General features: G+C 46.7%; 1 protein-coding gene across 1 annotated transcript in view; it reads left to right on the top strand.

Moving 5' to 3' along the window:
• Positions 1–6,878, top strand: part of Btnl10 (butyrophilin like 10) — an 11,437-nt gene extending 4,559 nt beyond the window's left edge. Inside the window, 1 exon segment of the mRNA XM_033766063.1 lies at positions 6,388–6,878. Within this exon segment, the coding sequence (XP_033621954.1) occupies positions 6,388–6,581 (194 nt within the window). The 3' untranslated portion in view covers positions 6,582–6,878.
• The last annotated feature ends 6,325 nt before the right edge of the window (positions 6,879–13,203 follow it).

Genomic DNA, 13,203 nt, shown 5'->3' with positions numbered 1-13,203 from the left:
TTTTTTTTTTTTTTTTTTTTGTACTGGGGATTGAACTCAGAACCTTGCACTTGCAAGGGAGGCACCAGAGCCACTGAGCTAAGTCCCTGGCCTTCTGGCCCCTTCTTGATAAGCAAGACTTCACTATACCATGTCTTTTGGTTTCATTGAGTATTGCAAGGGGGCACTCATGCACAATGAGGGCTGTGTTTTGAGGTCTGGAGCCATCACATCACAGAGAACTCTGAGTCTCACCCCTGGCTCAGTTCCCTCTAGACAAAGGGATCCAGAAATTGAGATCTAGGTGCATCTGGCAGGGATGAACGGGTCAGGGGTGCTTATGCTAGGGTCCCTGCGATCACAGCTGGTCTCAAGGGAAAAGGAAGGGGCAGGAAGTTGTAATGGCATGTGAATCTCAGTTTCTCTTCCTCACACATTTATGTGAAAAGTCCAGTTACTCAAAGGAATGATGGGAGGGATAGGTGAAAGCCGCCAGGAGTCAAATCTAGAGCACATGTGTCTCTGGTTTGCTTCCTGATGCTCATTCCTGCATGTACATACAGACATGCTGTGTTCATAGGCATGTCTATGTGTGTGTGATGTGCATATGTGCGTGTCTGTATACCTGCAGATATGCATATGTGTCCATGTGTGAATGTAAGTGCATATATGTGCATGTTGTATGTGTGCTCATATACATGAGTGTTTGTACATGCATGGGCATATGTGTATGTGTGTGTGCAGATTTGTATATTTGTGTGCATATGAGTCCCTGCCTGAGTGTGTATGCAAGAGTATGTGCAAGTGTTTGTGTGGAGGCATGTGTGTGTGTGCACATGTATATATGAGGGATTCCTGTCTGTTCTGGAAACCAGAAATGCTATGTCAAATGCTGGTGAGAGGCATCCACGTCCCTGTGGAAGTCAAATGTTAGCAGCCCTAGAGACCACAGTTGGCAGCAACACACTCCTCCAAGTAGGAGATGCCAGGGGAAGTCTGCTTTGTTAAGACCTGGCACATGGAGGCTGTGTTACCAAAGACCATGGCTCAAGCTTCTGGAAATTATCTCATTAACCTAGACTGTAGAGAAGAGCCACTCTGCTAAGGGAGATCTAGGTGCCAAGAGAGGCAACACTGCCACATGTAAAAAGGGCCAATCAGGAGGGTATAGGAGGGCAGGGGCAAATCTGAGCAAGGTCTGTAGGTTCTGTAATGTCACTGCACAGTACTGTGTCAATGTTAATTTAGGGTTCAATCATTTTACTATGGTTATGCAAGATGTCATATTTATTTTCTTTATGCTCTTTCTGCAACTTTTGGTAAGTCTAATAATTTTTAACTGTCACAACATTGTACAAATTGTATCTCTAGTGTGCAGCCAGTAATTTGATACATATTACAATGAGTAATGATCAAATTAGAGTCATGACATTCTTGTCTCCTGAAGCAGTTACATTTCTCTGTGCTGAGAACCTTTGCAGAGACTTTAAAGTGTGAAACACATTTTTTGACAGGTGAGAGAATTGGAATGGTGGGAAAATGTAAAGGGAGAGAGGTGGCCACAATGGAAATGAACCATGAATAAGCTCCAGCCTATGGCTCAAACTCAGGGGAGAAGACAAGGCAGGGCAGCGAAGAGGAAAAGAAATATGGAGGGGAAACAAGCATGTTAAGGGAAGAGCAAGCAAACAGTCCAGTCCCTGCTAAAAGGGAAAGGGGAGCAGGGTTTCCCTTCTGAAAGGAGAAAAGGAGGCATCTGGGGAGAAAACTGAGGTGTGACCGCAGAAGATCATGGATCTTTAACTCTAGCAGGCATTCACGTTAAGGAAATGGTGGGGTACCTGAGAATCCCAAGGGACACCCAGGCAGCCACAGAATCAGAGGGGCAATTGGATATGATCTTAGTGTTGGGAAAGGGGCTATGGAGCAGGTGGACTCCAGGCTGGCCCTGCTTCCTTTGCCACATTGCCCCTAGAGGGCAGCTTGAGCAGTGAGTCAGGTGCACCAAAGGACGCAGGTCAAAGGGAAAAGGCTTCCTTGAAGAAGTGGTCTTTCTGGAAAATGTTTGTCTCAGCACCTGGACAGGCGAAGCCCTCCTGAAGCCGTCTAGACGAGAGAGAAGTCGCATGGAACACATGGCAGGCTGTGGCCACACCACCCTGGCCGTCACTCCTCTCACTGTCTCTTGGACTGTCTCTGACCTTTCTGTTTCTGTCACTCACTGTGTATCTCCAACTCCTGTCTTTCTGTCTCTGTCTCTGTCTCTGTACGGCCATCTCTCTCTGTGTCTGCCTCTACATCTCTCTCTGCATTGCTGCCTCATATCTACCTCTGCTCTATTTCTGTCTCTGTTTCTGTCTCTCAGTCTCTGTATCTGTCTTTGTCTCAATCTGCCTCTGTATCTCTCTGTATCTGCTTCTCTCTGTCTCAGTCCCTATCTCTCTGTAACTTTGCCTCATTCATCTGACCCTGTCTTTCAGTCTCTATCTCTGTCTCTGTGTTTCTGCCGCTTTCACACACAGGACTTGAGATCCCCTGAGCAAGCTCAGTACACACACCAGCAAACTGGGACGTGAGCTGGTCGTTCCTACTATCACACTCACCCACCTCTGGGACCTTGCAAGCCTCCTGTCTGTGTGTCTCCCTGCTGTTGGAATAGGCTCCTGGCACAGGACATGGGGACAGCAAAGGCAGCCTAGAGATGGAGGGGACACATGCGGGGACAGGGAAGCACAAGCTCAGGGCCTAAGCCTCTCTTTCCACAGTGAGCCCATCCCTGGACCCTGACACCAGGAGTCCCAAACTCATTGTGTCTGAGGATCAGAAAAGTGTGCGGCGGCTGCTCTTCAACCAAGACCTGCCCCCTAGCGCCAAGAGATTTGAGCAGGACCCCTGCATCCTGGCCTAAGAGCAATTCTGGGCTGCGAGGTATTACTGGGAGGTCGAGGTCGGGGACCGGAAGGCCTGGATTCTGGGCATGTGCCTGGAGACTGTGGGTCGGGAGGGCAGGGTGCCCAAGGCCCCCAGCATGGCCTCTGGACAGTGGAGCTTTATAAGAGGAGATTCCGGCCCAGGATTCACCTCTGTCCATCCCAGCCCCTCCACAGGGTGGGCATTTTCCTGGACTGGGATGCAGGGGAGATCTCCTTCCACAATGTGGCTGATGGCTCTCTGGTCTATGCATTCCGTGGACTGACTTTTTCTGGCCCCCTACAGCCATTCCTCTGCCTCTGGGCCCATGACCCCAGGCCCCTAACCATTTGCTCAGTGGCCAGAGAGAGGCAGGAAGCCATTGGCATCCCACTCCAAGCCTCTAACTTTCCTCGGGGGACTTCTAGGTGTCTATTAGGTAGATAGCAGCACCTGCATTCTCCTTACTCCTTCCTCTGGTGATGATTATTATAGCCTGTGTAAAATAATGCAAACACCTCAGGACCTGAATTGTGCCTCTTTTCTCAAATCCATATGCTGAAGTCCTGGCCCCCAGAGCATCAGAATGTGGCTGCTTTTGGAGAACTGGCCTTTAAAGAGGTGATTAAGGTAAAACTAGGTCATTTGGATGGACCCTAACCCCATCTTGTACCTTCTCAGGAAGAAGAGATTAGTACATAGGTACATACAGCAGAAAGACCCTAAGAGGACTCAAAGAGAAGCCATTTGCAAGCCAACGGGAAAGGCTTCCCTTCGTCTCTTCTCCCTCCTCTTCCTCCTCTTCTTTCCTTCTCCTTCTCCCTTCTGTTCCTCCTCCTCCCCTCTCCCCCTCCTTTCCCTCATTTTCCTCCTCTCCCTCCTTGTTGCCCTCTATTACTCCTCCCAGAAACCACTCAGACATGTGGTCAACCTCAAATCCTTTCTCTCCCTTTCAGGCATGACAGGTTAGCGCAAGCCATGCAGAAGACAAGCCAAAGACCCCATGATTTGCAGGTTTGTCTTGGCATTGGTCAGAGTTCAGTTAGGAAAGAAACCACACCAGCTGTTCAACAGAGAAAACAGATTAGACTTGTAGTAGAATCAAATCTCTGTTTTCTGCATATCTCTGTGCTTTAAACTCTCCCTATCCTTTCTCTTAGGAGGACACATTATCGGATTTCAAGCCTAGCCTAAGGCAAGATGATATCATCTTGAGATTCATGCCTTAATTATGTCTGCAAAGACCTGCTTTTCAAAGAACTCCCATTCACAGGTGCCAAGGTTGGGATTTGTACATATTTTGGGGGCCCACACTCAGCTCACTGCAGCCAGTGTGGAGCTGAGTGATTCTGTCACACCTCTCCCCAGGTCTGGAAGAACAAGGGCCATGTAGAATCTTCTCAGTGTTGTATGCAAAAAACAGGAAGTCCTAGTGTTTCAGGCTAAGGGTCAAGGGTACAGATGTGGTTGGTTGGTGGAGTGGCCAGGAAATATCATGAAAACAGGTGTCCCTGAGCTGGACTTTAGAGAAAAGCTGGGATTTGCATGGACAGAAATAGAAGAAGATTAGAGAAAAGCCCTTGCTAGAGATTAAGTCCAAGGCTTTCCTGTTGAGCTACATCTCAAACCCTTTTTATTTTAAAATAAGATCTTGCTAAGTTGACAAGGCTGAGCTCACACTTACCACCCTGCAGTCTCAGCCTCCTTGTCACCATACTGTACTGCATCCTCAAGGTGCTACATTTCTAAAATGTTCTTTCCTCTTTTTATTTATTAGTGTGATATTTATATGAAATGAATTTGCTAGTTTTAAGGGTACAGTTCAATGATTTGGGGTCATCATATGCAGTCATGTAGCAACACCACCAAGAGCTTGGACAGTTCCTCACTAAAGGTTCTCCCGAATCTTGTAATTTGATCCCTGCCCCCAGACTCTACCCTAGGCAACCAATGCCCTGCCCTTTCCAGCTTGTTTTGATTTGTTTTGCTTTTCACTCCTTATTGCTCTTAATTTGGGATAAGAGGTCCTTTTAGCTTGTTGTTGCACAGAGTTTAGAACTACCATGTTATCTTGGTTTTCTATGTGACATGATCACATGATAACCCCTTCTTACCTTTTATGGATGCAGAAAACTAAATATCACATAGTTTCATGAAAATCTCTTTCATGAAAATCCCAAAATATAAATAAAGAGTAAAATAAAGGAGAGATGGTAAAAAACAGAGAGGCACATTTTTGGAGATGCGGAAGGGGATCAGGGGAAGGGTGAGAGTGATAAGTTGGGGGATGGCAAATGACCAAGATAATATTTATATCTGTACCGATTTCCCAAAATGCATGTAAATATTCTGTGTGGCAAACATAGGCAAACAATACAAAAAAATTCTCCTCCTGCCTCTTTTATTATCAGGGTTTTTCTTTATTTTAATTTTGGTGTCAGAATATTCAGGTCTGCTTATGAGCAACTTGAAGTACCTAAGCCAGGATTTATGCTGTCAGCATTATGCTGTGCTGCTGAAGTCCCTACCTGTGACCCTTGCTCCTCACGGGACAATGGTCAGAGTTCAGTAGGACAGAAACCACACCAGCTGTTCAACAGAGAAAACAGATTAGGGTTATAGTAGATTAGGCTTGTTACTGGGTTGACCCTTGCCTACCCTCAGACCTGGATACCACCACTTGGCTCTCTCCTGTTATGACTTCAACTGCTTATAAGTGGGATCATAGGAGCAACTCTGTAGTGTTGAGCAAGTAGCCAGAAGCAGCCCAGAGTGGGAACCACCAAATGAAAGAGCCATGAAGCACTAGAGGTAGAGATTCTGGACAAAAAGACAAGGGAAAAGCTGTGTTTTCTGGACAAGATAGAGCTCCAGGCCACCACTGCAGAGATTAAGAACCTCTTCACCAAGACCCACCTTCAGTGGTACCCATCCCACCAGCCCCTGTGCCTGTAGCCAGAGGAGTATCCCTGAAGGACGAGGTTGTCCTGCAGAAGCTGCCTGTGGGTACCACAGCCACACTGTACTTCTGGGACCTGGGGCACAGATCAGCTGGGTGATGGTCTTCTTGATGGAGTACATTGGGCCCTTGTTCATCTACCTGCTTTTCTACTTCCCAGTCCCCTTTATATAAGGTCACAAATATGACTTCACTCCAGTCAGCACTCAGTGGTGCACCTCACCTGAATCTGCCACTCATTCCACCATGTCAAGCAGCTGCTGGAGATGCTCTTCATGCATTGCTTCTCTCATGGTACCATGCCCCTGTGAAACATCTTCAAGAACTGCACTTACTACTGGGGCTTTGCTGGGCTGGGGATTTAGCTCAGCAGTTTGGTGGCCTGCCTCACAAGTGCAAGGACCCAAGTTCGATCCCCAGTAGCAAAAACAAAAACCAAAAAAAAAAAAAAGAAAAAACCAAAAAACACTACTGGGGCTTGGCTGCATGGATGGCCTATTAAACCAACCACCCTCTCTACGCATACCCCACCTACACAGCTCAGCAGGTTAAACTCGAACTGGCCATCTTTGTGATCTGTCAGCTGGGCAACTTCTCCATCCACATGGCCCTGCAGGACCTGCGGCCAGCTGAATCCAAGACCAGGAAGATCCCATACCCCACCAAGAACCCCTTCACATGGCTCTTCCTGCTGGTGTCCTGTCCCAACTACATCTATGATGTGGGGTCCTAGATCAGCTTCACCATCATGATGCAGTGCCTCCCAGTGGCCCTTTTCTCACTGGTGGGTTTCATGCAGATGACCATCTGGGCCAAGGGCAAGTACCAAAGCTACCTGAAGGAGTTCTGAGTCTACCCATCCCTGAGAATGCCCATCATCCCCTTCCTGTTCTGAGGCCCCTTGCCCCCCAGGGTATCACTGCTGCCCTGCCTGGAATAAAGTCTGCCCAGCTGGAAAAAAAAAAGTGGGATCATAAACTATTTGTCTCTCTGTGCCTGGCTTATTATACTCAGCACAGCGCTCACCAGATTCATCCAAGTGATGATAAATGACAAGAGTTCCTTTGTTAAGGCTAAATAAAAACTCAGCAATAGCCAGTGGTAACAATAACAATAATAATAATAATCCCATTTTAAAATGAGGTAAGGGCTTGAATAGATATTCTTCTGAAGACATACAAACTGCTGACAGCTACATGAAAGCATCACTACCCTTAGGTACCAATGATAGCACTTGGAACCTGTTGGGTTGGGCTTTACCAAAAGACAAGAGAGAACCCAGGAAGCTCTGTCCTTTTTCTTTAGGATGGAGCCACAGAACTGGCTGCTGGGTATCAGGTATCATTGGAATAGGACTGGATTTGGGGCCAGGGCCCAGATCAGTATTATCTAGTAGGACATAGAATATTTTGGATATTCCTGTCCAATAGGGTAGGATATTTTGAGAGGTCCCTCACCTGCCCTGATGTCACCATGCCTAAAGGGCCAAAACCCCGTCCCAGGTGTGTGTCCTGAGCCCAAAGTCCAAATGAGGGCCCTCAGAAAGCAAGGCATTTGTCCACAAATCACTTTTCCCTGACTCTAATGCTAACACCATCATGGAGGGGCCCAGCAAGGAGCTTTACCAGCTGTCTGGTCACTGACCCCACCATGGGACCTAGGCCATAATCTCACGGAATTCAGACAAGAAAGCCAGAAAGGGTCTGCCACACCACAACCTTCTACCCTCACTGTCTTTCACTCTTTCCCTCTCTCTTGTAGGTACTGGAGATGGAAGCCAGGATCTTAGCATTGAACTACATGCCCAGACCTCTTGATTTCTTATTTAGAGACAGGGTCTTTGCTAAATTGCCATGTAATTCTCTTGCCTCAGCCTCCCTGAGTGCTAGGATGCCTGTCTTTTCCTCACACTCTACAGTGTTTCCCTTTCCTATTACAGAGCCCTCCTTGCCTCATGGTGCCCACTCTTCATTTGCCCTGCAAAATGCCCAGTGACTACCAGTTATTTTCCACTAGATTTTTTGCTCCATTGCAGCATAGTTTTTAAAAATGTATAATGTTTAAATTAAAAATTGTATTACATAAAAAAAAATCCTGCCATTCATCCTTTCAAAATCTTTCCCCTCATTTTGAACATACTTCTTCCATCAATCCTGGCACTTTATGAATACATTCTTGAAGTCATCTTCCCTGAGTCTTTATAAGGTGTGATGACAGATAATAAATGCTGCTGCTGAGCACCATCCAACAGAAAGGCAGCTCCTAAAAACATGGCAGTGTGCCCTCATAAGCCTTATTCACTGGATCTGACTCCATGGGACTTCTGGTTCTTACCCTAAGTCAAAATGACTATGAAGATAAACATTTTGAATCTATTCAAGACATCAAGGTAGCCACAATAGCACAACTAAAGACACAAAAGAGGACTTCTGGAGTTGTACAGGAAGTGGCAAGGATGATGGATAAATGTGTTTGAAGTGAGCAGGTGTATTTTTTAAAGGGATTCATGGCAATGTGTCATTTACTGTAATGATTTTTATATTTAAACATTCACCATATTTTTCAGTCACATCTTTTATATTCCTGAGATTTAAATTTGTCCTTAACCACTTTAGTGTTTGGATTGAGTAATGACAAGAGAGAGAGTAAGAAGTGAATACCACTTACCAAATGTTTTATCAAGCACTCAGAATCCTCCGGCTTCTTGCTCCTCAGCAGATGTCTGTGTCTCTCCGTGTCCCTGACTTTTGTGGCAGTCTATCACTGCAAGCGAGGTTTGGAAAGAGCAGCAATGTTCAGGGGAAAGGACTGTGTGCTTGGTGGGAAAGACAGAGGAAGTATGTGTAAAGAATGCAGGAGGTATTGGTGGCCAGCTGAGCTTTAGAAACTTTTTTGTTAATAAAAAATTATGTATGATAGGAAGAAGAGTATTATTCAATGTAAAATTAAAAACTCACATTAAAATGTTATTTATGTCATTTTATTCCTTTCAATCAATACTCATTATATAGGCTTTTTTTTTCCTGTGGTAAACAATTTTTGGAGATATGATTTACTTTTATCAATAGAATAATCTGAAAATTAAATTATTCTCAAAAATAATTATAACACAGTTGACATGGTAACATGAAATCAGCAGTGCTGTATTTATAACATCCATAAGTGCTTCAGAAAATGCTGTCTGCCTATAACCTGCAAGAGAGGCCATGCTCAGAAACCCTCAGAAAGGCAAATATCTCTGTTAACAGGTTGTGGCACACTTTGTGGTTTATTTTCCTAAATCCAGATGTAAACTGTAAATGGTGTAGCAAAGAACACACCTTTTCTAACCCAGAGAGCTGTGTAGGGCCAAGTATTTGAACCTTGTGTTTGTATGGCTCAGTTGGTCCGAGAGTTGCTCCTAAAGCACAGTGACCATGTCCTTTTGGATGTTCCTTCCTGGGTTCTGGGCCTGGGTTCTTCAGTATTTTGCAGGAGTGCCCTGTGAGAACCTACCTGGGCTTCCTGACCCTCCTCATATCTGGTCCCTCCACCAAGGCACCTGGGTTCAGGATGGTGCACCCCAAATTCTAGAAAGGCCCTGGTGGGATCCTGCCAGTTGGGAATGGGCCACAGCTGCAGCCTCTGGCTGTGGATGTCCTGCTTGTAATTTCAGGAAGGGGCTTTCCAGTGGGGAACGTTGGGCCTTGAAGTTCTCATACTAGCTGAACTTTTCAAGTGGCTTCTCAAACTGAGTTTGCAGGACGGTATTAAAATGGAAGGGGATCTAGTGTGATGGGGCAGGGCTGAGAGGCCTCCATTCCCAAGCTTCACCCAGGGAAGCAGGTGTTTCTGGTTTTCTTTGGACCATATTAGAGATGGTAGGAATTAACAGGTTCAAGAGAAGGTTTTGTTTGTTTCACCTCTTATGTCTGTTAGCAACATGAGAAATCAGCACCAGAACCTGCATCTTGTCTCCCAAGGACTTCCTCAGAACCTGGGTGCTCTGACAGCCCAGGGTATCTTGAGACCTTCTCAGAATACTGTTTTAAACAAAGTTGTTTTTAAGATGTGACACTAAAAAGATGCCAGTTTATTAAAATAGTTGTCAAAATATTTTAAGGATGAAATGTCTAGTAAAACAAACACTGTGCTTCTCTATTTCTGAATAAAAGGTAATCATTGCCACAATTTTGCAGTAATGGTGAGCAGAAGTGAGAAACCTACAAATGTCATCACATAACAATATCTGTGATTTGTGTTGGTCACAGAGACAGAGTTCTACCAATATTACTATGGTTTGTTGCCTGCACTCAAGGTTGGAGGGAATGTTGAATTATACCTAGTTACTGAAAATAAAAATGCTCTTTTTCCCCATGTGGGTTCAAAGATGCTCAAATCAGTTTGGGTTAAACAGCTGTGCTTGAGAGGTGCTCTTATTCAAAGCCTACCCTGTAAAGGGAACTGGCTGGACAGGAAATCCCCTGGGGTGGCTGCAGTCTTGGGCGTCTTAATCCACAGCCTCAGTTTCTCATCATGAAAACTGGGCCAGCATCCCTGCTGTCCTAGTGTGTGAGGCAGGGGAAAGGTTAGTGGAAGCATCAAAGCATCTGAAGTACCTGGTCCTTGGCCTCACGGGGACACTCTCAGAAGTGGACCCACACAGACAGATGCAGGCTCAGTCAATCTGTGTCATCACAGGCTCTGAACACCAATGCATCTACACCTGCAGATGTTGGTGTGTGTGGGGTCCTGGAATCAATGCCTTGTGGGATTTCTGCAAAATGGATGGAAATGGTCATTTCAGAGACTGCCAATGGAAACATACATAAAGCACTAAGTGTTCTGACAACAATGAGCCACTCACGTGAAGGGATTGTAATATTATTACACTACTGTATGGAAAAGCTAACTGTCTGCTTCTCCTAGCTCTATACTATAGCAATCAACACTGGAGGGTTGTGTACCCCAAAAGTTTAAAGATTCTTCCCCACTAGCTAGCAAGCAACTCTGCAGGGAATACCAGCTGGCATCCTCTAATCCCACCCAGGCTGCTCACTGCTTACCTATAGACCACAGCACACACAGCTGGGAGCTCTAGCCCAGTGCGGGCCCCCACCTCAAATCCCACCACAAGCCCAGGCAGTCTCACCTGGGATTCTGACCCCCACCCCAGCTGCCTATAAAGTGGGTCCCCACTGTGACAAATGGCAGAGGTATGAGACTACCTGAGTGGGCTAGTGGAAAGCAAAGAAGCACAGGTGTTATTCACTAGGGTGGAGGTAGCCTGAGGATGAGAGGCCCATCAGTGTTTAACAGACAAAAGACAGGGGTTCGTATAGGGGACTTGGAGGAAGAGGCATCTGACATATCGATCACATGTGGGGGTCAGTGCTAGGCGGGCTGGGAGTCCTAACCCTGGGATCCTGCCTTGGTCTTTCAGTGACAGGCCCATGCTGAAGCCACCCAGAGCTGCTGGCCAGTGGCCAGCTCATTAGCACACAAAAGCCAGTCTGAAGATTCCTGAGATTGTTAAGAGTTGCAATGTATGGACTAGGAATTTGGCTCAGTGGTTCTGCCACCTGCCTGGAAAGCACAAGGTACTGAGTTCAATCCCTGGTACAAAAAAAAAAAAAAAAAAAAAAAAAGTTGCAGTGTAAGAAACTGGGACAAAAGCCAAACAATTCACAGCATCACAATTATCATGGGTAACAAATGCAGATTCCAAAACAAGGAACTGAACAGCAGCTGGATAAAATACTTTGGGACTAGTTAGGCATAAAAAGGAAAATGTCATCTGGATGATTTGGAGGACATTATGTTAAGTAATGTAGAGCAGGCACAGAAAGACAAATAACCATAATTTCACTTGTACATGGAAATTGGTCTTTACTCAGGCCACAGCCTCTCTGAAAGACCAAGAGCTTCATTAGGTTGGGATTTCCAGTTGTGAAGTTTACATCACAGCACAGGAAAAGGAGATCAGTTAGCATGAGTTTTATATTACTTTCTGGACAGAGATTGAAAGAGACATTAATAAGAAGGACTAAATAAGCCACGAGGGTTGGACCCAGCAGAAGCCAGCACTGAGCCCACTTTCTCAGCACCTCTTTCTGTGGGCTGGATGAGTCCCTGGGGTTAACTTTCCTAGGGGGCTAACACACCCACAGGACCACATGTGCTTCCCAGCGAATGACTTCCGCTCGAAGAGCATTCCCTCAGCTGGAGAAATTCATTCTACAATTATTCATCCCTGTCCACTGACAATGTTGTGGTAAAAGAAAGCAGAAGCCATGGAGCACAATTCGTGACTGTTGGGGCAGATTCAGATAGCCTACTTCCGCCAGTGGGGGCTCCTTCTTTCGTCCCTAAAAACCAAGGCAATGGCTAATTCAGATACCAAGCTTCACGTTGGGATGTCAGGTCCAAAGACACAAAGGCCTGGGGGAGAGGAAAGGAGGCATCAGCAGCTCCCCTCTTGATTGTTTATCTGGTACCCGGGCTCCAGATCCCCAGTTGCCTAGCTAGGTGTTGTGGTGGTTGATTCTCTGTCTTCCAAGGCCGGGATGTTGGACAAAGCGGCCACGCGCCTAGCAATCTCCTAGTTGTTGCAGGTGGATGGCCTGCTGCAGGATGTACGGGTAATCAAAATCACCTGCCATCGCTGGCCACCAGTTACTGCGACCTTGCATGCGATGATCAAGCCGGCCCCTTCGAGATCCCTGCCTCCGTGAGAGAGGAAGCAGGGGTGGTAGAAGAGGGGTGGTAGAAGGAATAGGGGAGCGGAACCGCCTGGAGCGGCGGATTGCACGAACCTGGGTTCACAATGCGACAGGGTGCGCCACAAAGACTTTATACAGAGCTGTGGATACTGCGCCTACCAAAGGTCTGAAGGCCCTCTGCAGCCCAGGATTATCATTGGCTGCTCTGTGGAATGCTTAGTCCAATCAAACAATTCCTGGAAAGTCACCTTATTTGCATACGGCCCTTCGCACAGGGAGAGCACGGCTGGAAGCTAACCTCGTTGTCACCCTGTTGCCTCTGCAGGTTAGAAGGCGCAGTCCTAGCATTCCTGCTTAGCCTGTCTCTTAGGTAGGAGGACGGGACCTCCTCTGCTTCCAGACGCGGAGGACCCTCAGCACCTGGAGCAGGCAGCTGGGGAAGGTGACATGTGCGTGTTGCATCAGAAGGGTCTCGGCAAGAGTGGATGCGGGAACCTGGAGATTGGGGCCTGAGCTGTGCTCGGTCCCCGGGGAGGGAGTGCGGAGTGTATCCAAAAACAGTGTGGTGATACCGGGGTAGGACGGACCCCCCCCCCCGCCCCCGGGCCTACCCTAGGAAGATGCACGGTGCTGAGAAAACCTCTTCCTGAACCC

Source organism: Fukomys damarensis, unplaced genomic scaffold, assembly GCF_012274545.1.
Source record: "Fukomys damarensis isolate Sample0158 unplaced genomic scaffold, DMR_v1.0_HiC HiC_scaffold_3, whole genome shotgun sequence".
In the NCBI taxonomy this organism is placed as follows: Eukaryota; Metazoa; Chordata; class Mammalia; order Rodentia; family Bathyergidae; genus Fukomys; species Fukomys damarensis.
The sequence above is the reverse complement of the archived record's forward strand: the minus strand, read 5'-3'. Positions and strand labels throughout refer to the sequence as shown.